Here is a 24,758-nt window from a genome sequence, read left to right as displayed (position 1 = left end):
CCATATCTCCTCCCTCTTGTGTCTCCCTCCCACCCTCCCTATCCCACCCCTCTAGGTGGTCACAAAGCACCGCGCTGATCTCCCCGTGCTATGTGGCTGCTTCCCACTATCTATTTTACATTTGGTAGCGTATATATGTCCATGCCACTCTCTCACTTCATCTCACCTTACCCTTCCCCCTCCCCGTGTCCTCAAGTTCATTCTCTACGTCTGCGTCTTTATTCCTGTTGCGCGTGGACTTTTTCTCTAGTTGTGGTGAGAGGGAGCTACTCTTCGTTGTGGTGCGGTGGCTTCTCCTTGTGGTGGTTTCTCTTGTTGCGGAGCACAGGCTCTAGGCACGCCGGCTTCAGTAGTTGTGGCTCATGGGCTCTAGAGCACAGGCTCAGTAATTGTGGCACTCGGGCTTAGCTGCTCCGCGGCACGTGGGATCTTCCTGGACCAGGGCTCGAACCCGTGTCCCCTGCATTGGCAGGCGGATTCTCAACCACTGTGCCACCAGGGAAGCCCTGTGCTCTGGATTCTAACCCACCTGCCTTATAAGGCATGGTTCTCAAAGTGTGGTTCCCAGACTAGCAGCATCAGCACTCTAGGAACTTGTTACAAATGCAAATTCTCAGGCCCCACTCTAAACCTACTGAATCAGAAACTTTGGAGCTCGGGCCCAGCAATCTGTTTTTAACGAGGCCTCCAAGTGATTCTGACACTTGTTAAAGTTTGAGAACCTCAGCTCTGAGGGAGTATTTATCATTTATCCCCTTTCCCATATCTTCAACTGCCTTCTTTAGTGAGATGGTTCCCTTGCCTGAAGAGCCTCCTACTTGATTGCTCCATGTACATTCTTGCACTTCTCCAGTCTACTCACCACACAGTAACATATCTGATCATTTCATTCCCTGCTTAAGATAAACTAATACTTTAAGAAGGTCTCAAGGTTCTGCACACCTCTGAAGCCTGTTCTTTCTCCACTAGCTCTCCTGCTCTGTCTGCCAAGCAAGACCAGTCTCTCCCAACTTCCTGATCTTCCAGTGTTCTAGGGCACCTAACAAACTTTGCAATTGTTATTCCTTCTGCCTGAATTACTCTTTGCCTGTTTCTTTTCCGAACTCCTACTTCTACTTTAAGTCTCAGCTTAAGCTTTCCTTACTTAGGGTGGCCTAACTTTACCCCTCAGTCTCGATTAGGTCTCCATTAGATGCTCTTATAGCACTCCACTTACCCTCTCATAATGTGCATCAAGCTTATAATTATTTAATTATCATAAATGTCATGTCTATTTTCCTTGTCAGAGGGTAAGCTCCATTAGCACAGGAATCATGATCTTATTTGCTATAATATTCCTAGTGCCTTGCTTTTAGTACAGGACCTTGCAGATAGTAAATGTGTAACCAAGCCTTTGCATACACTGGATCTCCCTCCAGAATGTTTTTTATTACCTTTAAACCCCTAGTGAAATCCTACACATGCTTCAAGAAATAAGTTAAGCATCTCAGTGAAGTCTTCCCTGTACATACACATCACCTGCCTGCTCAGGAGGATCACTTCTTCTTTTGTGTTCCTACTGTTCTTAAATCAACTAATGCAATAATTATATACTACCATAAATACCCATCTTCATGCCTGAGTCTCCACTAGACTGTAAACTCCCTGAGGGCACAGATCATGTCTTGTTTACCTTTATATCTCTAGTGCTTAGAAAAGTACCTGACATTTATAATAAATGTCCATAAATGTTTATGGGCATGTTGAAACTAACACTGTATCTCTAATATTGCACTGAAAGATTTTTTCTTAATATTAAATCTGGGTTCCAATTCTAACTTTGTTATTCATTAGCTGTATGATCAAATTGTTTAACCTCTTTGGGCCTCAGTTCCCTCACTAGTAAAACGAGGCTAATAATACACACTTGGAAATACTGCTATGAAAATTAAACAAAATGACATAATATAATGATTAGCACACACAGTGCCTAGCATGTAGTAGCCTCCCTACTATGGCTTCTACTTGATAGAGACAACTAGGACAAAAAAATACAAAAATAAGTCACAGCAATCAAGGGAGAATGAGCACAGAGTGAGTCATTCCTTTTAATCATTCGCCCAGGAAGATGAACAATGAAGAAACATAATAAGCAGAATAAACTCTACCGGTGGTATCTCCCTTGGCATACAAAGCTTGGTAAGAATTCACCCGAGACCTCTTGGCTAATGGCCACATCCAGTGCCCCAGCCCGGCAGGTCAGGTCTTAACCTGCAATACCAGGCATGGTTACTTCAGAGTGGAATAGAAACCACCTCATAAGGAATGTGTTTACAGGAGGGAGATGGGGGAGGAGGAGGAGAACTTGACTGCAACCACATCAATCAAGTGTTTTGCAATCTGGCAGAAAACACTGCAGAATTGTTGGTGGAGACTAACACCCACACAACTGCACTTACCTGTAGCCAAGAACCAGCTTAGACTAGATAATGAGCAGCTTTCTGCTTTTACCAAAACAATGGTCAGACTTGCACGGAAAGAACATCTCTAAGGTCAAATTACCTTGAACATCTGGGCAGCACCACCTACCAAGATGACACCAAGCAGCTTTATACATACACTCCTCAGCCTATGAGCACTGCCCACAAGCACCAGCTTCATAGCTCGTGTATGCCAAATATAAAAGCAGATTAACAGTTTCTTTGCTCCTTATTCATAATATGCTTACCTCTGCAGAGCTAGTGGTATTCAGATCACCTCGTTCATTCATTTTAGAAGGCTGTGTCACTGTAGCTACTTCTTCACTGGGACTCTCTCTCTTCCGAAGCTTCCTGTTGAAGCTCTGTTGGTCACTGGAAGATAAAGTAGGTCTGAGTGTAGTTCTGGGTGGGCTCTGCCTCCTCCAAGATACCCTGCTCCAACCTAACCCCAGAATATGTGGTACATCATCTTCAGGTAGAAAGTCCAAGTCATCTGCAATTTGGAATTTTTTAAAAAACACCAGCATAGAATTGGAAGAGTCTGTCCTAAAAGTCTGGCAGCTCTGGGGCCTGCTGCAGTCTGCCTGAATGCACATCCCTTCTAACCACCAAAAGGCATGACAGGCAGAGTCCTGGCAGCAGGCAGCCCAACATGTCTGGAGAGAGGGGGTTCCTTCAAGAAGCCGGAGGTGATTTTCTCCCCCAGATCTCAGGCCAACTCCAAATTGTGTCTTCGCCTGCTGGCACCTGCTCTCCTTGGCATCTAAAAACAAAGAATGAAAACATTTAAAAATGAAATAAAAACAGAGACTACAGCTCTGTAAAGAGTCCTGAATACCAACATTTGAGGCTATTTTGAAGACTGGTTTTTAAGAGGGTGGGAAAGCTGTCTAGTAAGTGGAATAAAAGACACAAAAGAGAGAGTTTTTTGGCTCAGGATATTTTAGCTTGTAGAAGTACTGCTCCACATTCATCACTGGCTCCCCTCCTCAATGAGTCCCTTGCATGTAGACCTTTTAAACAGAACTCCAGTTCATGAAACAGAAAAAACAAAACAAAAGAGCTCTTCTGATGTAAGTGTACTGAAGGATGGGGGCAGAGTTCCACCACTTGACCTCACATTCACCTCCAAGGCATTTCTCAGGGACAGTATGAAGATTATGGGACCAGAAGAGCAGCCAGCTGAAGAAGATGGAGTACTCTGCCCACTGAACTGGTAGCAACACAAATTGAGTACTCTTGACCTATTGCAGGATTCAGGTTCATCCATTCTCTAATCAATGGTTTGCCAAAGTCAGGTGGTTTTGCATATCACAGCATCAACCAGAGCAGTAGTCAGTCAAGCTTACCAAAAATTTTAATCATGAGAGGTATTCTGCTAGAATGAACTTCTTAATGATAAGCCGTGTCATAATAAGAAATATTGGAGGCTAACACAACATTGTAAAGCAACCATACTCCAATAAAAATTAATTAAAAAAAAAAGAAAAAGAAATAAAGGAATAGAAGTACAACAGTGACCTACTGTGGTTAACCTAGATAACATGGTCCAAAATTCCGGCTAACGTTGCTTACAGATAAACTTTTGAGCCATTGAATGTTTTCAGGCATGGTATTGATTTTCCTGAAATATCACCTCATTTGTGTTTTCTTAGACGAAATAAAGTCAAAGCATGCTCTGAATTAAAGTTTTTATACAGAGTTCATTTTAAGGTCTCAGTTATATAGGTGTCTGTAACCAACTATGGTCAGGGTTATACAAGGCCAGACCAGGATGAGGCAAGGGAGATGCCTCGGGCACACTCTTAAGAGTACTCACTCTTAGAGTCATGAAGTGCTCACTCTTAGAGTCATGTAAGTGCAGGGCTGGCCTACCCCACCTTTTTTTTAAAAAATATTTATTTATTTATTTAGTTAGTTGCATCGGGTCTTAGTTGTGGCATGCGAACTCTTAGTTGCTGCATGTGGGATCTAGTTCCCTGACCAGGGATCGAACCCGGGCCCCCTGCATTGGGAGTGCAGAGTCTTAGCCACTGGACCACCAGGGAAGTCCCAGCTTACCCCCATCTTGAGAGTGTTTCCTGAAATTTCATACCCTAGGTACCTCTTTCTTCACCCTAGCCCTCGCCCTGGGGTTATAACATAAAATTTTATTGTAGAATTACATATAGAAAATATGTAGTAGAATCAAACCACTGAACAGATGGATAGTCATGTCTGCATGTATACATAACTGAAAAAGGGCTATGACTGACTAAAGCAACAACTGGATAATCTGCCAAAGCCATCGTGACTCCCAGGAAACAATTACTAAATGTGGACACTAGTCAACTGAGAGATAAGAGAAAAATAGGCAGCCTTCTGGATTATGGAGTCAAGCACTATGGAACCCAATCTGCCATTGTTCTTTCTTTTTTTAAATTTATTTATTTATTATTTATTTATTTTTGGCAGCGTTGGGTCTTCGTTGCTGCACGCAGGCTTTCTCTAGTCGCGGTGAGCGGGGGCTACTCTTTGTTGCAGTGTGTGTGCTTCTCATTGCGGTGGCTCCTCTTGTTGCGGAGCACGGGCTCTAGGCACGCGGGCTTCAGTAGTCGTGGCATGTGGGCTCAGTAGCTGTGCTCGCAGGCTCTAGAGCACAGGCTCAGTAGTTGTGGCGCACAGGCTCAGCTGCTCCGTGGCATGTGGGATCTTCCCAGACCAGGGATCGAACTCGTGTCCCCTGCATTGGCAGGCGGATTCTTAACCACTGTGCCACCAGGGAAGTCCCTGCCATTGCTCTTTAAACAAAAAGAGAGAAACATGGGCACCAACCTAACATCAGACAAGACAATTTAGAGGCCAGAAAAAAATAGAACTTACTTAAGAAAAGATGAATAAATAGAAACTATGAAAAAAATGAAGTTACCAAAAGCTATGGAAATGCTCCTCATTTCCTCATCCACCTTCCTAAACAATAACCAATGGTATGAATCTTGGTAACAGCTGAGTGTACAGAGTTTGTTGAAATCAGTAAATTGTTACATCAGTAACTACTGTCAGTTACCTTTATATCAACTTTCCATCATTCATCTCAGAAAAAGTCTCTCATATTTAATATAGTGAAAAGGCCCACAAAGATGAAAATAACTTGCAGTTTTCTATAAGCCACTATTTTATTTAATTTTTTTTAATGTACTGTAACCTCCACTTCTGCCCTTGAAGGAGAAATTGCCATAGGACTTGCTTTCCTACCATGAGAAACTAGAAAACTAGACAAAATATATGAAACAATTGTTTTTGGACACTGAACAACATGTGGTCTGGGGCTGTGATCCCAGAGAGAAAGGAAATAAACAAGGGTGAGCCCTAGGACCACCTTGGCTTTCCGTTTACAGGATAGGCATGCTGCAGACTGTGGAACAGGAAGAACCCAAGCAGAGTAGAGTGGTCTTGCTGAGTTAAGGAAACAGAGTTCAGGGTGACTATGATAGCTAGAAACTACTGGAAAGGAGGAAGCTACATAGAGAAAGACCTCCAGACAGCTGGATAGTGGTTCCCTTGGTATAATACTAATTTACACCAAGTGTAGGTTAAAACTGCATGAAAGTTTAGAAAGTATTTTGAACTAAATGAAACTGAAAACAGAACATATTAAAATTAGTGGGATGCAGGTAAAGCAACGTTTAGAGGGACAGTTATCGCTTTAAATGCTTATTTTAGAAAAGAAGAAAAGTCTAAAATCAATGATCTAGAAAGACATATAGGGAGAATGCCATGTGATGACAGGAGTGGAGACTGAAATGATACAGCTGCATGCCAAGGAAAGTCAAGGATTGACAGTGACCACCAGAAGCTAGGAAGAGTCAAAGAAGGATTCTACTCAGAGTCTCAGAAGGAACCAACCCTGCCAACACCTTGATTTTGGACTTCTAGCATCCAGAACTATTGGCCTAAGCAGCGTTCTCTGCCCTTGCATGGAAGAATACTTCAGAAGACAGATGGCTCGAAGACTACCAAGAGCCTAGATCTAGGGATCCTTGACATTTGGGGATGAGGCTATGGCCTCTACCCAGATTGAATGAAGACACCTGTGTGCCATTCAATGGACATGTACAGAGATATAATGTTGGCAAACTATAGGAATCTGTTGTTACGGGGTTTTTCTCTCTTTCAAACCAAAATTAATAGCCCAACTGGAGCAAGGGGCAGAGCCCTGAATGGAAGTGTGAGAAGTTCCACCAGGTACCTGTGCAGTCCAGGCGTACTGGTTTGAAACAAAGATGTCGGCCCTAAAGCAAAATACTTCTGAACCGTCTGCTCTGAAAGGGCAAACAAAAAGTGTCATAATTGATATAGGCCTGAAGTGGGAGGACAGAAGCTCCACAGAGAAGTCGTACTATAATGTAGGAAAGTCTTCAAATATAATTCCTCCTTTATTAGACACCAGAGATATCATACTGGTAAGAAATCCCATAAACATAAACAATGTTTGATAGCCATTATGAACAGCTCATTTCTTTTAATCATCATAAAATTCACATAAGAAAACAACCTTATAGATGTACTGAATGTGGGAAATTCTTCAATAAGCATTCAACAATTATTAATCATTAGAGAATTCATTCTAGAGAAAAACCCTATAAATGCAATGCATGTGGAAAAGCTTTCAGAAAGAACTCTATCCTTTTAGGTCATCAGAGAATTCAGACCAGTCAGAAACCCTTACAAATGTAAAGACTGTGAGAAAGTCTTTGCTCAGAAGGTAGCCCTTACTCATCATGAGAGAATATATAGTGGAAAAAGGCCTTTTACATGTAATGAATGTGGAAAAGCTTTCAGGGATAACGCAACTGTGTTGGAACATAAGAAAATCCATACTGATGAGAAACCATACTGGTATGATGAATGCGGAAAAGCCTTTAGGAAGAGCTCAACTCTTATTAATCATCAAAGATGCATACAGGAGAGAAACCCTATAACTGTAGTAAATGTGGAAAATCTTTCAGGTATACATCCTTTGCTGGACATCAGAAGACTCATAGTGGAAATAAACCCTACTGATATAATGACTGTGGGAAAGCCCATATGAAGAGCTCAGTTCTTACTGGACATCAGAGAAACCATACCAGAGAAAAGTTTTATAAACAAAATTAATATGGGAAGACTTTTCCCCAAAGTTCAGCCCTTAAACAACATAAGATAATTCATAGCAAAGAAAGAGCCATGAAATGTAGTTATTGTGGTAAATCACATAGAAATAGTTTATTCCTTCTGAGCATCAAAGAGAAGACATTCAATAAATTATACATCTAACAAAAATATTCTGTGTACCTCTATCCTGGAGAACTTCCCACTTGTGAGGATTTCATTATAGTATAGTTTGTACTGTAAAATATTTGAAGAACCTAAATGTCTATCAATATAGAAATAGTTACTGCAGAATACTATACAGCAAGTGAAAAGAATTAGGTAGAGTTCTATATGCAGCCAAAGAAATATCCCCATGATACCTTGTTAAGTTAAAAAAGCAAGTTGCAGAAAATTTATATATTATGGTCTTATTTATATTCTCTAAAATGAAGCTTTTTTGTTTGTAGATATATGCATTCAAAAAGATCTGGAAAAATAAAGGCCAAACTTTAACAGGAAAAAAACCAATGATCTTATGCTTTCATCATAAAAGACAGAAAAAAAAAGAGTAAATTATATCGAAAATAAGCAGAGAAAGGAAAAGATAAAGATAAGAGTAACCACTGAAACAGAAAACAAACAAAAAACAACAGAGAAAAATCAATGAAACCAAAATCTGGTTGTTTGAAAGGTCAATAAAACTGAAAGCTCCAATCAGACTGATAACAGAAAAAAAGAGAAAAGTTACAAATTGACAATATCAGGAATGAAAGAAGGGTTATCATTACTGATTCATTAAACCAGGGGAGCCAACTATGGCCCAAGGGCCAACTCCAGCTGCTGCTTATTATTGTAAATAAAGTTTCACTGGAACATAGTCACATTCATTTATTTATGTATTACCTATGGCTGCTTCTGTTCTAATGGCAGAGTTAAGTAGCTGCAATAGAGTTATCTTAAGACCAGTAAAGCCTAAAATATTTACTATCTGGCCTTTTAAGAAAGTTTGCCAACCCCTGGTGTAAGAGAATATACTTTTGTTTGACTTACTATTTACTATTGAGTAGAGCCTAAATTTACATATTAACTTATAGAAGAGATAAGTTCCAAATGACTTTGATTTTTATAGAGATGCAAATTATTTCTGTCTGGTGTGAAAGATAACCTCAAAGCTTTAACTAATAAGGCGCCCTTACTTCCCATCTAGCTATTATCCTTATCTCCTTATTCATTCATCCATTCAAAAAAATTTTTGTTTTAGCTTTTTTTTGGCCGCACTGAGCAGCATGTAGGATCTTAGTTCCCTGACCAGGGATTGAACCCGAGCCCCCTGCAGTGGAAGCACGGAGCCTTAACCACTGGACCGCCAGGGAAATCCCCAACAAATATTATTGAGCATCTGTTTCATGCTAGGTATCTCTTTGATGGAGCTTATAATTTAGATGGGGGAGACAGTGATTAAATAGACATAATAAACGTAGAACTGCAAACTAATGGAGTGCTATGAAGAAAAGAAATTCAGTCTTTACAGAATAAAGGTAGCTAACTTTGGAACTTATTTATCAGATACATTATCATATATGTGACATGATATCAAAGATAGTTACTGTACATTGTTTGAAAGGAAAAAATTGGAAATAACTTATGCATCCCTCAACAGAGAACTGGTTAAATAAACTAAGGAAGATTTATGCAGTTGCTGGGATGAATAAGGCCACTCTCTAGAGTCCTGATATGAAATGATGTCCAGGAAACATTAAAACATTATGTGGAAAAAGAAAGGTGCATAGCAGTGTGTACAGTATGCTACAATTTGTGTGTGGGGAAAAAAGAATACAATTTTGTGTGTCTGTGTGTGTGTGTGTATATATATGCATAGACTATTTTTGGAAGAATATTCAAGAAACTGGCATGGTTGCCTTTAGGAGGGGAAACTAGGTAGATGAGAGACTTGTTTGTTCACTAAATACCCTTTTATACCTTTTGACTTTGTACAATGCATATGTATTATATCTGGAAAAATAAATTTTAAAAATATTAAAATTTTCAATGGCTTCACTCACTTGAATGAATCAAAATCCTTAACATAACCTAAAAAGATCTTGTATGATCTGGACTCTGCCTACCTTTTTAGCCCCACCTTGTATCATGCTCTCCCTCCTTCATCATGTTCCACCACCAGACTTCATTCATTCCTCAAATGGACCACGCTCCCTCTCCTAACTGGGCTTTGTACATGCTGCCTCCGCTATTTGGAATTTTCTTGCCTCCTTTCTTTAACCAGTTAACTCCTCATACGAGGTTGCAGTTCAACCATCATTTCCTCAGAGAAGCCTCCATGCTAAGACAGGTCTCTCTAGTACACCCTTTGGGCCCTGTTGCCTCTCTCCTTCAAAGTAATCATAGCACTTATAAAGTTACATGTATTTGTGTGATCATCTGTTCAATGTCCTTCCCCCACAGCTTCACTGTAAGCTCCAGGATGAGAGGACCACATCTGGCTTTTTTCCCCCCTCACCACTGTATCTCCAATTCTAGCATAGGACTCGGCACATTACATTGTAAGTGATCAAAAACCCTTTTTGAATGAATGCACAAATAAATGCATGTATGCATGAAGGAAGTATTGAAAGAATGAACAAATGAACTGTCAGATGGCCAGGTATTGAGAGGGTCATACTGAAGACATCCAGGCTGATGGCAGGATTTTTTTTTTTTTTTGGCTAAGTTGGGTCTTTGTTGCTGTGTGCAGGCTTTCTCTAGCTGCAGCAAGCAGGGGCTACTCTTCTTGCGGTGGCTTCTCTTGTTGTGGAGCATGGGCTCTAGGCGTGCAGGCTTCAGTAGTTGTGGCTCACAGGCTCAGTAGTTGTGGCACACGGGCTTAGTTGCTCTGCAGCATGTGGGATCTTCCTGGACCAGGGCTCGAACTCATGTCCCCTGGATTAGCAGGCGGATTCTTAACCACTGCGCCACCAGGGAAGCCCTGATGGCAGAACTTTGAAAAGAGACGAGGTCCATATGCCACAATAAATGAGAGAGGGTGAATGACAGTTGGTAGATGAGTAATGATTAGGGGTAAGAAGTGTTATAAACCTCAAAAAGAAGACGTTTTTACATGAAAGTGGAGGAGTAATGTTCAAGAAATAACAGTGAGGAGTCAGCTCCACCTCCAAACTCAGAGGTAAATGGGATATGGGAGAATGAGCAACCACTGCCTGCAGGCTAGAGAGAGAAATAGGTATTTCCCCAAGAGAAAGCCAGGTCTCAGAACATTCTCTCTATCCAAGGTCCTGACTGACGAGTTAGAGAGGGTTTAGTAACTCAGTGGATTCTTGTCACAGTTAAAAAGTTAGGAAGGGAGGGGTGGTAAGTGCCAGTGAGTTGAAAAGCACAAATTTATATGGGAACGTCAAATCAGACTCACACAAATCGTAATGGTTAAGGCACTTCATAGCAAGAAAAAAAGAAGATGGAAAAATCTGATGAGGAACTGATGACAGGATGGCTGCCTATCCATCCTTGGTATAAAATGGTGAAAGCTCTCAGGCAAGTTACGGAGGATGTCTTACCAATGGAATGCAGGGGAGAGGGGAACATATTTAGACTCCAGGGAAATGGTCAAGGGGATTTATGGAGATTACAAGGTCGAAGAGAAGGTAGCAAAAAATTCTAATTCCCTAGTTGTTACCAGCAGCTCTGGTTAAATTAAGATCTTGAAAGAGGAGGAGATAAAAGCAGGTGGGGAGGACTTCTTTTGCTTCCATGGCTCCGCAAAGAATGTCGCATAAGCTATACAACTATCTGGTAGTATAAAAGAGAAATGTTTCATAACCCAAACACTCTCCCTGCTTTGTGAGGTGACCTGGAAGCCTCAGTTACAGATCTCATCCACTACTCTGGGCTGGAGAGAACATGTTCAACGAGGGAAGGAACAACCTGCGGGTTCATACAGGATGTTCCAGACTCTCCCTACTTCACTTATATCTCTTGATTTCCATATTCTCAAAAGTATTACTAAAGCTTAGTAATGGGTAAGATCTCTGATTCTTGTGAGTCTTATCTGACAATTTGATCCTTTGTATTAGCTCAAAGGAATAGAGCCTGGGAGAGAACAGATGATCAGAAGCACTTATATCTTCAACAGTGACCAGGAATAACTGATGAGGAACTGATGACAGGTAATGTCTGGGGGAGGTTAGCTGGCTTTAGTGTTGCTAAAAAAATTAATCCCAATAGTTCCCAATAAGGGGAGCAGGTACTCTGATCTGTTAGTTCATATGTTCAGTTAGTGGGAATTTGAGGGTTTTTTTAAAAATTAAATGTTATTTAATGTCGCTCCATTATGTGTTCAATAACAAAAATGCGGGAGAGGGAGCAGTTCTTTTTCATCTATTCAGTGGATCATAATTCTTCCTCTTAGATTAAAAGACAAGGGTTCTAGTTTCAGCTCTAGATCTATCACTTACTAGTAATTTAACCTCTGAAAAGTAATTTAACCTCTCTGAGATTCAGTTTTCATTATTGTTACTCTTGAGAAAAAGGATGCATCAGAGGAGGAAGCAGGGAAGCAGTGGTAGAGTCAATATTGGATTCTAGAAGTAACTTGGATAAAAGGTAAGATGAAAATAAGCTCCAATTTTAGATCAGTTCCTCTCCTGCCCACACGGCCATAGCCTGGCTCTGCTCCCAGGGCCTAAACAAAAGTAATATTAAATCCTTACCAAAAAGGGCTTACAGTTGGTAGAGTCTTAGACTTTTCCTTTGGGAAAGTCTAGAACTCACTGTTAGTAGGAGCACACAGAAAGCTTACCCAGGGTGAAAACAGGAACGCAGAGCCAATCCCTTTCTTTCTAAAGTCTTGACAAAGCAGAGAATACAGGTCTCTCATATGAATTACCTGGAGGATCCCCAAAACAGGAGGCTCTGGAACTAACAATGCTTACTTAATATTACCACCTCTCAAAAGACAGAATTCTAATAATCTGGCACAAAATCTAGACCAGGTTTCAGAATTCCAAGCAGTAGAGTAGAAAAGCCTATAGAATATAAGAATTATTGCCAGAAGGAAATTTATCAAATACTTTTAGAAAGCTGTGAACAACTGTGGAAATATTTAGACAGTGCTGTTGCCTCCAGCATTCTTAAATCGCAGGTAACAAGCTTGACTTCTCCAGCTAACTTGGAAACTGTGCTGGCTGGCAACCAAGAAGGAAGTAGAGACAGAATGCCTGCTATCTTAGGAACTATACGGTTAAGGTCATTTGGGAATTCATACTTTAACCAAATTCATCAAATAGTATCCCAATGGAAGGTCTGAGATGGTGGGAATGGGAGTAGAGAAAATGCCCCACTGGTATTATTTGGAAAAAAAAGAGCAGCTGATAAATTCTCCTGGGAACTGGGGGTGGGGGGTGCAGGGGGAACCAAGTTTCTGTGGAAAACTATACACAGTTAGGATATTTTATAGGCAAAATTTGCACGTACTTTTTTCTTGAGGGGGGGAATTGCATCTTTATTTTCAATTAAGGTATGAAAGCATTTCCATTGATTATGAATATAGACAACAAATCACAGTAGTATCAGATGTGTGACTTTGTCACCAAGGGAAACCATAGATGTTCTCGTGTTCCAATTGTCATATCTCAAAATATTTCATTTCAAAATTACATTAAAATTACAGCAGTTATCAGACCTAAAGCTACATCTTTTTTGTTATTACTAGAGCACACATACTACTGTATCACAAATTAGGCCTTTGAATATTATGCTAACTGTATATGACAAATTGGGTTATTTTCTATTTTCATTAACTTTTTTTTATTGGAGTATAATTGTTTTACAATGTTGTGTTAGTTTCTGCTTTACAATGAAGTGAATCAGCTATATGTGTATATATATATCCCCTCCCTCTTGGACCTCCCTCCCACCCATCCCCCATCCCACCTATCCAGGCCATCACAGAGCACCGAGCTGAGCTCCCTGTGCTATACAGCAGGTTCCCACTAGCCACCTATTTTACACATGGTAGTGTATATATGTCAGTATTCATCTCCCAATTAGTCCTCCCCCCTCACCCCTCCGGTGTCAACATGTCCATTCTCTATGTCTGCGTCTCTATTCCTGCCCTGGAAATAGGTTCATCTGTACTATTTTTCTTTTTTTTTAATTTCTCTGTCTACCTATCTACTTATTTATGGCTGCGTTAGCTCTTTGTTGCTGCATGTGGGCTTTCTCTAGTTGCATGAGCAGGGGCTACTATTCGTTGTGGTGCGTGGTCTTCTCACTGTGGTGGCTTCTTCCGTTGCGGAGCACAGGCTCTAGGTGTGCAGGCTTCCATAGTTGTGGCACGCAGGCTCAGTAGCTGTGGCTCGCGGGCTCTAGAGTGCAGGCTCATTAGTTGCGGCACACAGGCTCAGTTGCTCTGCGGCATGTGGGATCTTCCCGGATCAGGGATCGAACCCACGTCCCCTGCACTGGCAGGCAGATTCTTAACCACAGCGCCACCAGGGAAGTCCTGCACTATCTTCCTAGATTTCACATATATGCATTAATATACAATATTTGTTTCTCTCTTTCTGACTTACTTCACTCTGTATGACAGACTCGAGGTCCATCCACATCTCTACGAATAACCCAATTTCACTCCTTTTTATGGTTAATATTCCATTGTATATATGTACCACATCTTCTTTATCCATTCATCTGTCATTGGACATTTAAGTTGTTTCCATGTCTTGGCTATTGTAAATGGTGCTGCAGTGAACACTGGGGGTACATGTGTCATTTTGAATTATGGTTTTTCTCAGGGTATATGCCTAGTAGTGGGGTTGCTGGGTCATGTGGTAGATCTAGTTTTAGTTTTTTAAGGAACCTCCATACTGTTCTCCATAGTGGCTGTATCAATTTACATTCCTACCAACTGTGCAAGAGGGTTCCCTTTTCTCCACACCCTCTCCAGTATCTACTGTTTGTAGATTTTTTGATGGTGGCCATTCTGACTGGTGTAAGGTGATACCTCATTGTAGTCTTGATTTGCATTTCTCTAATAATTAGTGATGTTGAGCATCTTTTCATGTGTCTCTTGGCCATCTGTACGTCTTCTTTGCTGAAATATCTATTTAGGTCTTCCGCCCATTTTTTGATTGAGTTGTTTTTTTGATATTGAGTTCCATGAGCTGTTTGTATATTTTGGAGATTAATCCTTTGTCCGTTGCTTCGTTTGCAAATATTTTCTCCCATTCTGAGGGTTGTCTTTTTGTCTTGTTTATGGTTTCCTTTGCTGTGCAAAAGGTTTTTTTTGTTTTTTTTTTGGAGGTTCCCTCTAGGTCCACTTTCTGGAGAGTTTTTATCATAATTGGGTGTTGAATTTTGTCAAAAGCTTTTTCTGCATCTACTGAGATGATCATATGGTTTTTATTCTTCAATTTGTTAATATGGTGTATCACATTGATTGATTTGCGTATATTGAAGAATCCTTACAGCCCTGGGATAAATTCCACTTGATCGTGGTGTATGATCCTTTTAATGTGTTGTTGGAATCTGTTTGCTAGTATTTTGTTGAGGATTTTTGCATCTATATTCATCAGTGATATTGGTCTGTAATTTTCTTTTTTTGTAGTATCTTTGTCTGGTTTTGGTATCAGGGTGATGGTGGCCTCATAGAATGAGTTTGGGAGAGTTCCTTCCTCTGCAATTTTTTGGAAGAGTTTGAGAAGGATGGGTGTTAGCTCTTCTCTAAATGTTTGATAGAATTCAACTGTGAAGCCATCTGGTCCTGGACTTTTGTTTGTTGGAAGATTTTTAGTCACAGTTTCAATTGCATTACTTGTGATTGGTCTGCTCATATTTTCTGTTTCTTCCTGGTTCAGTCTTGGAAGGTTATACCTTTCTAAGAATTTGTCCATTTCTTCCAGGTTGTCCATTTTATTGCATAGAGTTGCTTGTAGTAGTCTCTTAGGATGCTTTGTATTTCTGCGGTGTCTGTTGTAACTTCTCCTTTTTCATTTCTAATTTTATTGATTTGAGTCCTCTCCCTCTTTTTCTTGATGAGCCTGGCTAATGGTTTATCAATTTTGTTTATCTTCTCGAAGAACCAGCTTTTAGTTTTATTGATCATTGCTATTGTTTTCTTTGTTTCTATTTCATTTATTTCTGCTCTGATCTTTATGATTTCTTTCCTTCTGCTAACTTTGGGTTTTGTTTGTTCTTCTTTCTCTAGTTCCTTTAGGTGTAAGGTTAGATTGTTTACTTGAGATTTGTCTTGTTTCTTGAGGTAGGCTTGTATAGCTATAAACTTCCGCTTAGAACTGCTTTTGCTGCATCCCATAGGTTTTGGATCATAGTGTTTTCATTGTCATTTGTCTCTAGGTATTTTTTGATTTCCCTTTGATTTCTTCAGTGATCTCTTGGTTATTTAGTAACGTATTGTTTAGCCTCCATGTGTTTGTGCTTTTACGTTTTTTTCCCTTGTAATTCATTTCTAATCTCATAGTGTTGTGGTCAGAAAAGATGCTTGATATGATTTCAATTTTCTTAAGTTAACTGAGGCTTGATTTGTGACCCAAGATGTGATCTATCCTGGAGAATGTTCCATGCGCATTTGAGAAGAAAGTGTAATCTGCTGTTTTTGGATGGAATGTCCTATAAATATCAATTAAATCTATCTGGTCTATTGTGTCATTTAAAGTTTCTGTTTCCTTATTTATTTTCAATTTGGATGATCTGTCCATTGGTGTAAGTGAGGTGTTAAAGTCCCCCACTATTATTGTGTTACTGTCGATTTCCTCTTTTATAGCTGTTAGCAGTTGCCTTATGTATTGAGGTGCTCCTATGTTGGGTGCATATATATTTATAATTGTTATATCTTCTTTTTGGATTGATCCCTTGATCATTGTAGTGTCCTTCCTTGTCTCTTGTAACATTCTTTATTTTAAAGTCATTTTATCTGATACGAGTATTGCTACTCCGGGTTTCTTTTGATTTCCATTTGCATGGGATATCTTTTTCCATCCCCTTACTTTCAGTCTGTATGTGTCCTTAGGTCTGAAGTGGGTCTCTTGTAGACAGCATATAGATGGGTCTTGTTTTTGTATCCATTCAGCAAGCCTGTGTCCTTTGGTTGGAGCATTTAATCCATTCAAGTTTAAGGTTAATTATTGATATGTATGTTCCTATGACCATTTTCTTAATTGTTTTGGGTTTGTTTTTGTAGGTCCTTTTCTTCTCTTGTGTTTCCCACTTAGAGAGGTTCCTTTAGCATTTGTTGTAGAGCTGGTTTGGTGGTGCTGAATTCTCTTAGCTTTTGCTCGTCTGTAAAGCTTTTTATTTCTCCATCGAATCTGAATGAGATCCTTGCCGGGTAGAGTAATCTTGGTTGTAGGTTCTTCCCTTTCATCACTTTAAGTATATCATGCCACTCCCTTCTGGCTTGTAGAGTTTCTGCTGAGAAATCAGCTGTTAACCTTATGGGAGTTCCCTTGTATGTTATTTGTCGTTTTTCCCTTGATGCTTTCAATAATTTTTCTTTCTCTTTAATTTTTGCCACTTTGATTACTATGTGTCTCAGCGTGTTTCTCCTTGGGTTTATCCTGTAAGGGACTCGCTGAGCTTCCTGGACTTGGGTGGCTATTTTCTTTCCCATGTTAGGGAAGTTCTCGACTATAATCTCTTCAAATATTTTCTCTGGTCCTTTCTCTCTCTCTTCTCCTTCTGGGACCCCTATAATGCGAATGCTGTTGTGTTTAATGTTGTCCCAGAGGTCTCTTAGGCTGTCTTCATTTCTTTTCATTCTTTTTTCTTTATTCTGTTCCGCAGCAGTGAATTCCCCCATTCTGTCTTCCAGGTCACTTACCCATTCTTCTGCCTCAGTTATTCTGCTATTGATTCCTTCTAGTGTAGTTTTCATTTCAGTTATTATATTGTTCATCTCTGTTTGTTTGTTCTTTAATTCTTCTAGGTCTTTGTTAAACATTTCTTGCATCTTCTCGATCTTTGCCTTCATTCTTTTTCCGAGGTCCTGGATCATCTTCACTATCGTTATTCTGAATTCTTTTTCTGGAAGGTTGCCTATCTCCACTTCATTTAGTTGTTTTTCTGGGGTTTTATCTTGTTCCTTCATCTGGTACATAGCCCTCTGCCTTTTCATCTTGTCTATCTTTTTGTGAATGTGGTTTTTGTTCCACAGGCTGCAGAATTGTAGTTCTTCTTGCTTCTGCTGTCTGCCCTCCTGTGGATGAGGCTTATTGTGTGCAAAAGCTTTTAAGTTTCATTAGGTCCCATTTGTTTATTTTTGTTTTTATTTTTATTACTCTAGGAGGTGGGTCAAAAAAGATCTTGCTGTGGTTTCTGTCAGAGTGTTTTTCCTATGTTTTCCTCTAAGAGTTTTATAGCGTCCTGTGTTACATTTAGGGCTTTAATCCATTTTGAGTTTATTTCTGTGTATGGTGTTTGGGAGTGTTCTAATTTCATTCTTTTACATGTAGCTGTCCAGTTTTCCCAGCACCACTTATTGAAGAGGCTGTCTTTTCTCCATTGTATATCCTTGCCTCCTTTGTCATAGATTAGGTGACCATAGGTGTGTGGGTTTATCTCTGGGCTTTCTATCCTGTACCATTGATCTATATTTCTGTTTTTGTGCCAGTACCACACTGTCTTGATTACTGTAGCTCTGTAGTGTAGTCTGAATTTGGGGAGCCTGATTCCTCCAGCTCCCTTTTTCTTTCTCAAGATTGATTTGGCTATTCAGGGTCTTTTGTGTTTCCATACAAATTGTAAAAATTTTTGTTCTAATTCTGTGAAGAATGCCACTGGTAATTTGATAGGGACTGCACTGAATCGGTAGATTGCTTTGGGTATTATAGTCATTTTGATAATATTGATTCTTCCAATCCAAGAACATGGTATATCTCTCCATCTGTTTGTGTCATCTTTGATTTCTTTCATCAGTGTTTTATAGTTTTCTGAGTATAGGTCTTTTGCCTCCTTAGGTAGGTTTATTCCTAGGTATTTTAATCTTTTAGTTGTGATGGTAAATGGGATTGTTTCCTTAATTTCTCTTTCTGATCTTCTGCTGTTAGTGTATAGGAATGCAAGAGATTTCTGTGCATTAATTTTGTATCCTGCCACTTTACCAAATTCATTGATGAGCTCCAGTAGTTTTCTGGTGGCATCTTTAGGATTTTCTATGTACAGTATCATGTCATCCGCAAACAGTGACAGTTTTACTTCTTCTTGTCCAATTGGATTCCTTTTATTTCTTTTTCTTCTCTGATTGCTGTGGCTAGGACTTCTAAAACTATGTTGAATAAGAGTGGTGAGAGGGGACATCCTTGTCTTGATCCTGATCTTAGAGGAAATGCTTTCAGTTTTTCACCATTGAGAATGATGTTTGCTGTGGGTTTGTCGTATATGGCCTTTATTATGTTGAGGTAGCTTTCCTCAATGCCCACTTTCTGGAGAATTTTTTCATAAATCGGTGTTGAATTTTGTAAAAAGCTTTTTCTGCATCTACTGAGATGATCATATGGTTTTTATTTTTTAATTTGTTAACGTGGTGTATCAAATTGATTGATTTGCTTATATTGAAGAATCCTTGCATTCCTGGGATAAATCCCACTTGATCATGGTGTATGATCCTTTTAATGTGTTGTTGGATTCTGTCTGCTAGTATTTTGTTCAGGATTTTTGTGTCTATGTTCATCAGTGATATTGGTCTGTAATTTTCTTTTTTTTGTGACATCTTTGTCTGGTTTTGGTATCAGGGTGACGGTGGCCTCGTAGAACGAGTTTGGGAGTGTTCCTCCCTCCGCAATTTTTTGGAAGAGTTTGAGAAGGATAGGTGTTAGCTCTTCTCTAAATTTTTGATAAAATTCACCTGTGAAGCCATCTTGCACTTACTTTTAACATTCACTGAAACTAAAATTCTTTTCTTGAAATTTCACAATTTTATAATATGGTCAAGAATCCATTCAAAGCATTCCTTTGGTAATTATACCTGCAATGAACTATTACCAAGCAGCAAGGCAAAAGCTTTAAATTTGGTGCTTCAGGCAGTGACTGAACTATGGCTCCACACCATCTGTCTTCCTGAAGTTATCATCAGAAGTATGCATTCTCTCAGAAGCAGTAGGTCTCAGCCAATATGGCTGCCATATGACAATGAGACCAGCAGGCATATTGTCAATCCCAAAAACAACTCACAGGAACTGTTCAAAAACAAACCACCTCAGGGGGCAGCCTCCACCTTCCTTTTGACTATCAGCATGTCTGTCAGCTGCACACCCACTAATAAACAAACACAAAAATGGTTCCATGTTACTCTCCACACCAGTTCTCTCCTGCAGGGGGTTAGCATATTCAGAAAGCAAGGCAGAGGGGGTAACTAAATCCTTTGAAAGGCACAATCAGGTATGAAGTTTGGAAAAAGCCAGGGTAATGCCCATTGCCCTCTCTCTTCCTTTTCAAAAGGGCCAATACTTTTTTCCTCAACTGCATACAAGTTAGATTGAAAGGTGGCAGTAGCCTCACAAAGCAGCCCTTAGAAAAGAAAATAATTACTATCACCCTTGCTGTGTGCCTAGCTTTGTTAAGAGCACAGTTTGTTAAATGTTATGGTTTAGGTGATTTGTTGGAACTAAACTACTGCTAAAGAAAAATCAATAGTCTTTAAGTCCATATTCTGACTCCTTTCCCTTGACTGGAAAGTTTCCATTTTTCCCAAAGACCATTCTGATCAAAGGCAAACGCTCCGTGGAACTAGCTGCCCACCAGGTACCTTTCAGCCACTATTCACATTAACTCTTGATTGTCTGCTAGGTGGAAAAACAAGCTTCCAAGGACTCAATCACAAAACCTGAGCCTTTTAGCACTTCTCTAGTTAAGAATACTTAGAAGAGTAAGTTCTCTTCTATAAGACTGTCAATAAAGAAGCCTCAAAGGTACTGGATTGCGGCAAACTGCTGAGGAGAAAAACAGTACCTTAACGTCTCCTTAGAGGAGGGAAATATTTACAGGCAAAGGAGGGGGGAAATGTTCTTTTTATCTACCTATAACTGTACTTTACAGATTAAAGGAACTATGAAAACCACCCTCATTTAATCTTGGTTTAATAAGAAAATACATCCAGCCTCCAAAGTGAGGTTGGAGGTTCATACAGAACCCTCAGAAAATTACATAAAAACATTTTATATCCAGAAGAAAATCCCATACCAAGATTAACACCCTTATTCCATCGCACCCCATATTCTGACCCCCACCCCACAAGTCTGATTAAGACTTTGGCCTCTGAAATAAGACTGCCTGGGTTTTACTATCAATCCAGTCAACTTACTAGCCGTGTCATCTTGGGTCAAATATCTTGGTTTCTTTCATGTGTAAAAATAGGAATGATAACAGGGTTATAATAGATATAGAAGGAGATAAGCTATGCAAAGTACTTAACACAATGCCTGGCATGTAGTTAAAGCTCAGTAATTATCAGCTGCCATTACTTTTTGTTGTCGTTACTGCACTTCATTTCAGCTCAGGCACCACTTCTTCCAGAAAGTCTTCCTTGAAAGCTTCACCCAAGATTCCTCTCATCTGCATATCCTACATATACCTCTACCATAGCATTTCTCTCACTGGATCATATTCGTTTGTCTACCTCACACTCTCTGCCCTCTTTAAGTGCTAGGGTTGTATCCTGTATCTCTGTATTTGTAGGCCCAGCAAAATGCTTGGCACATAGTAGGCATTCAAAGAATTATCTGTTAATTTTTAAAGTTTACCCAACATTTAAATAAATTTATGTTGTTGTTTTTTTTAACTAACAAAATCTGGCAAAAGATGTCAGTTCTAATACGGAATTACTTAAGTTTTAGTCAGATTCTTAATGTTATTGGCTAAAAGAAGGGAGGGACAGGAGAGAAAAGCAAAGTTCCCAGTTCACTAAGAAATGAGAAAGACCTTTTTGAATCAAACTGGGGAGAGCACTGAATGGGAGGTATGATGAGAGATGTGCAAAATGAGAAACTAACAAAAAGCCAAATGGATTAAAAAGAGATAAAGGAATCTAACATAACCAGCTAGGAAACAGCCTTTCCTGCCTAAACACTGAACTGAAAAATCTTTTCAAATCACAAAACAATCTTTCCTCATGAAAGGACCAACCAAATTTTAGTTCCCTGAGCTATCTATTTCAGACCACTCCACTTCACTCAAAGGCAAGACAGGCTTTCACCATGGAACTTTCAGAACAAAGCAACGGTGGAGAATAGCTTCCCAGTTCACCCAGGCAAATATTCATCCATCACTGATGACATCTAGATCCATTCAATTTCCCTTCTCCTGAGTAATGAGGAAAAGTAAAAGAAAAAAACACATCTAAGTTCTGGTCACCTGGATGAAAAATGGAAACCAGTCTATCACAATTCTAATGCCTTTAATTTCTACCTGATACTTATTAATAAATCAGAAGTTTGCCTTAATTGGATATGGTCGCTATAAAGTTTCAAAAGACCTATCTGTTAAGGTTTAGTTCAAAGCCATTTTCACAACCAAGTCATAAGTGAGAATACTAATCGAAACACTGGTATAGCTGAAAATAGCTCTCCTACCATAAAGTCACCTGCTCAGAAATGAGCCAGTCATCAAGGGCTTTATAATATTTAAAAGCAGATTGAAGGCAAATGATTAAACCATGTACTTAAAAAACAAAACAAAAAAAACTGTGACTGGGGGTTACAATGCTGCATATAATATTCTCAGAATCTCCTGCTTTGCTTTTTCTCCCACCACTTTATGACTAAAAGACTATGGAGGATCCTGTCAGCAAGGAGAGCACGCCTCCAAGCCACAGCGTGAAGGAGCCCACACCTCTCTATGAAACACTGTCTTCGTACTTCAAAAAGCACAGGTATCAAATGATAACAGATAAATTTTGGCCTATACATAAAAGTGGTCCTAAGAAGAAAGACTTTTTTTTTCTAAAGAGAAAAGCCCCAGGATATGATGTCATGAATCTAGCAATTCCCTATATAGCCCACTTGTAGATGTTATTGTTAAGAACCTGCAGTTGATTCCTGTCTCTGACTGCAGGGCGGATAAATTATTTGCATTCACAATCACACCAATCGTCTTTGGAAATCCACACAGTAAACCTTGAAACAGAGCACTGTTTTGTTTCGGGGGAAGGTTTTTTGGGTTTTTGGTGGGGTATTCTTTTTTTTGGTTTTCTTTTCTTTCCTTTCCTTTTCTTTTTTTTTGCTGGCTGTTTTTGTTGTTTCTAAAGAGAAGGTCATTTAGAGGGCTGCAGCAGAGATATGTAAATTAAATAAATCAGCAGTAAGTTTGAGAAGAAATAAGGAAATAATATAGCAAACCATGAAGTGTTACTTCAGCAGATATGGCCAATAGAGGAAAATTTTATGTCAATTTATCCATTAAAAATCTCTCTTTTTGGAGTATTATGTAAGTCTCATTAAAAAAAAAAAAAAAAAAAACCTGCAGTGGGCTGAACTGGGACATGTGAGGACTCAATACAACCAAGCTTCAGATACTTAAATATCTCATACCACTTTTTGCTTATAACAAATAAAATGCAGAGCTACAGATGCTTTCTCATCTGTGTGTAAATGAAAGCGAAACTGTACGAGTAGTTAGTATTCTTAGAATTTTTAAGAGCCAGTTTATTTAAATTAAATCAAAGCCAATCTGTATCTGTACAGAAATAAAAATAAAATTTTCTTAGGGCTCTTATTCTCTAGACTTTACAGAGCTGTATATATTCTTCCCTCCACCCCTCCCTCTGCGATAAAGAAATGAAAGAGCTTTGCAGGTTAAAAACCACTTCAAATGAATCTGAGAGAAGGAAGTTTAAAGGGATTAGAATATCACTTGTCTCACCAGCCTGCTATAGAGTAGGGTTCAGCTCTTCCCTGCCCCACTCTTTGTGCTCCCATAACACGTCGTGGAATTTACCATGGTTTTTTATGTTTCTACATCTATCTCTGCCTCCATAGCATGAACACTCTGATGGCAGGAACTGGGTTTTATTTAGCCAGGGACAGCCCTTGTTGACAGGAATTGTATGTACATAACACCTAGATACTAATTATCATTAAGTGATTTGAATTAAGCATCCTAGAGAAGGTATTAAAAATGCAGTAAGCATATTTTAAGGCACTGAATATGACCACACATATAAAGCACCAGAGATCACAAACATTAGAAAAGTGTAATCTAGTTAAAGTCATCAACATAGCGTAGCACTGACATTCAGATAATTTGGCATTGTTTGGTTGATTTACTGCAGATGTATGGCTTTCAATAACTTCATTTTTATGACATGTACATACACGCACACACACAGACACATCATTCTGTCTTTCTCCTATACTTCCATTGTCAAGTTGATTGTAATTCACACATTCTACGGACAGAAATAAAAATCTGGGCAAAGCGGTCAACAAACATTCCTTACTATCCAATTAGCTAGTACAGACTCTGTCTAGCCACAGAGAAACTGGCCTTTCCTTATCCTCACCTGTAAAATGGCAATATTTCTCTGCTGCTTAAAAGTGACATTAATTCTAGGCAGGGCAACAAGGATGCCCAAATGCGCCTGGTCTCTCTGTCTCTCTCTCTCACACACACATACACACACCCCGCACAGGCACACAGAGAAACCCCTGAAGACACACCACACACAGAGGGCCTTCATTCTTTGCCTCTCCCTCCCTCCTGACAGAGGCAGCCGCTGCCACGTGAGACTCGAAAGAGTGGGGGCGGAAGAGCTCAATCAAAACAGGCTGGGGAAGGAAAGGAGGGTATGCTTGTCAGCAAAAGTCTCCGTGGAAAAGCCAGAAAACCTTCCCTTCCGTCCTGACTATCCTGGGCAAATAACCTTGCTCAAGATCTACTTACTTGAGCTTAGAGGTCAAGCCCTCCCTTTAACCTTTCAGAGAAGAGGTAATATGAAAATTCACCCCATTATTTCAAAAGTGCATTATGAGAAATGTCAGGGTGCAGCTTATACACATACTCTGGGGAGCATAGCTGAGAGCAATTTTGAAAACCAAGCAGTTAGACAGGAAGAGCCAGGAGCTTCCGTCAGGCTGGGACAGGGCCTTTGCAAGAACAGAAAATCTCCCTTCTACCAGGTCCAGAGATGGCTGGTGCCATGGCGGCCTCCAGTAACTGAGCAGAGCA

The 24,758-nt window shown here is 39.7% G+C and overlaps 1 protein-coding gene across 9 annotated transcripts in view; it reads right to left on the bottom strand.

The window, feature by feature from the left end:
* Nucleotides 1-24,758, bottom strand: part of KIAA0319L (KIAA0319 like) — a 123,833-nt gene that overhangs the window by 67,132 nt on the left and 31,943 nt on the right. For all 9 annotated transcript variants that reach the window (XR_014236171.1, XR_014236172.1, XM_082362769.1 and 6 more), the window contains exon 3: nucleotides 2,708-3,222. Coding sequence is in view for 7 of the 9 variants with exons in the window: in XM_082362769.1 (XP_082218895.1) it covers nucleotides 2,708-3,222 (515 nt within the window). In the remaining 2 variants the exon portion in view is untranslated. The remainder of the gene's footprint in view (nucleotides 1-2,707; nucleotides 3,223-24,758) is intronic.

This window comes from Balaenoptera borealis (genome assembly GCF_965194805.1).
Source record: "Balaenoptera borealis genome assembly, chromosome: 1".
NCBI lineage: Eukaryota > Metazoa > Chordata > Mammalia > Artiodactyla > Balaenopteridae > Balaenoptera > Balaenoptera borealis.
Note: the sequence above shows the minus strand (reverse complement) of the source record. Positions and strands in the feature narration are given on the sequence as shown.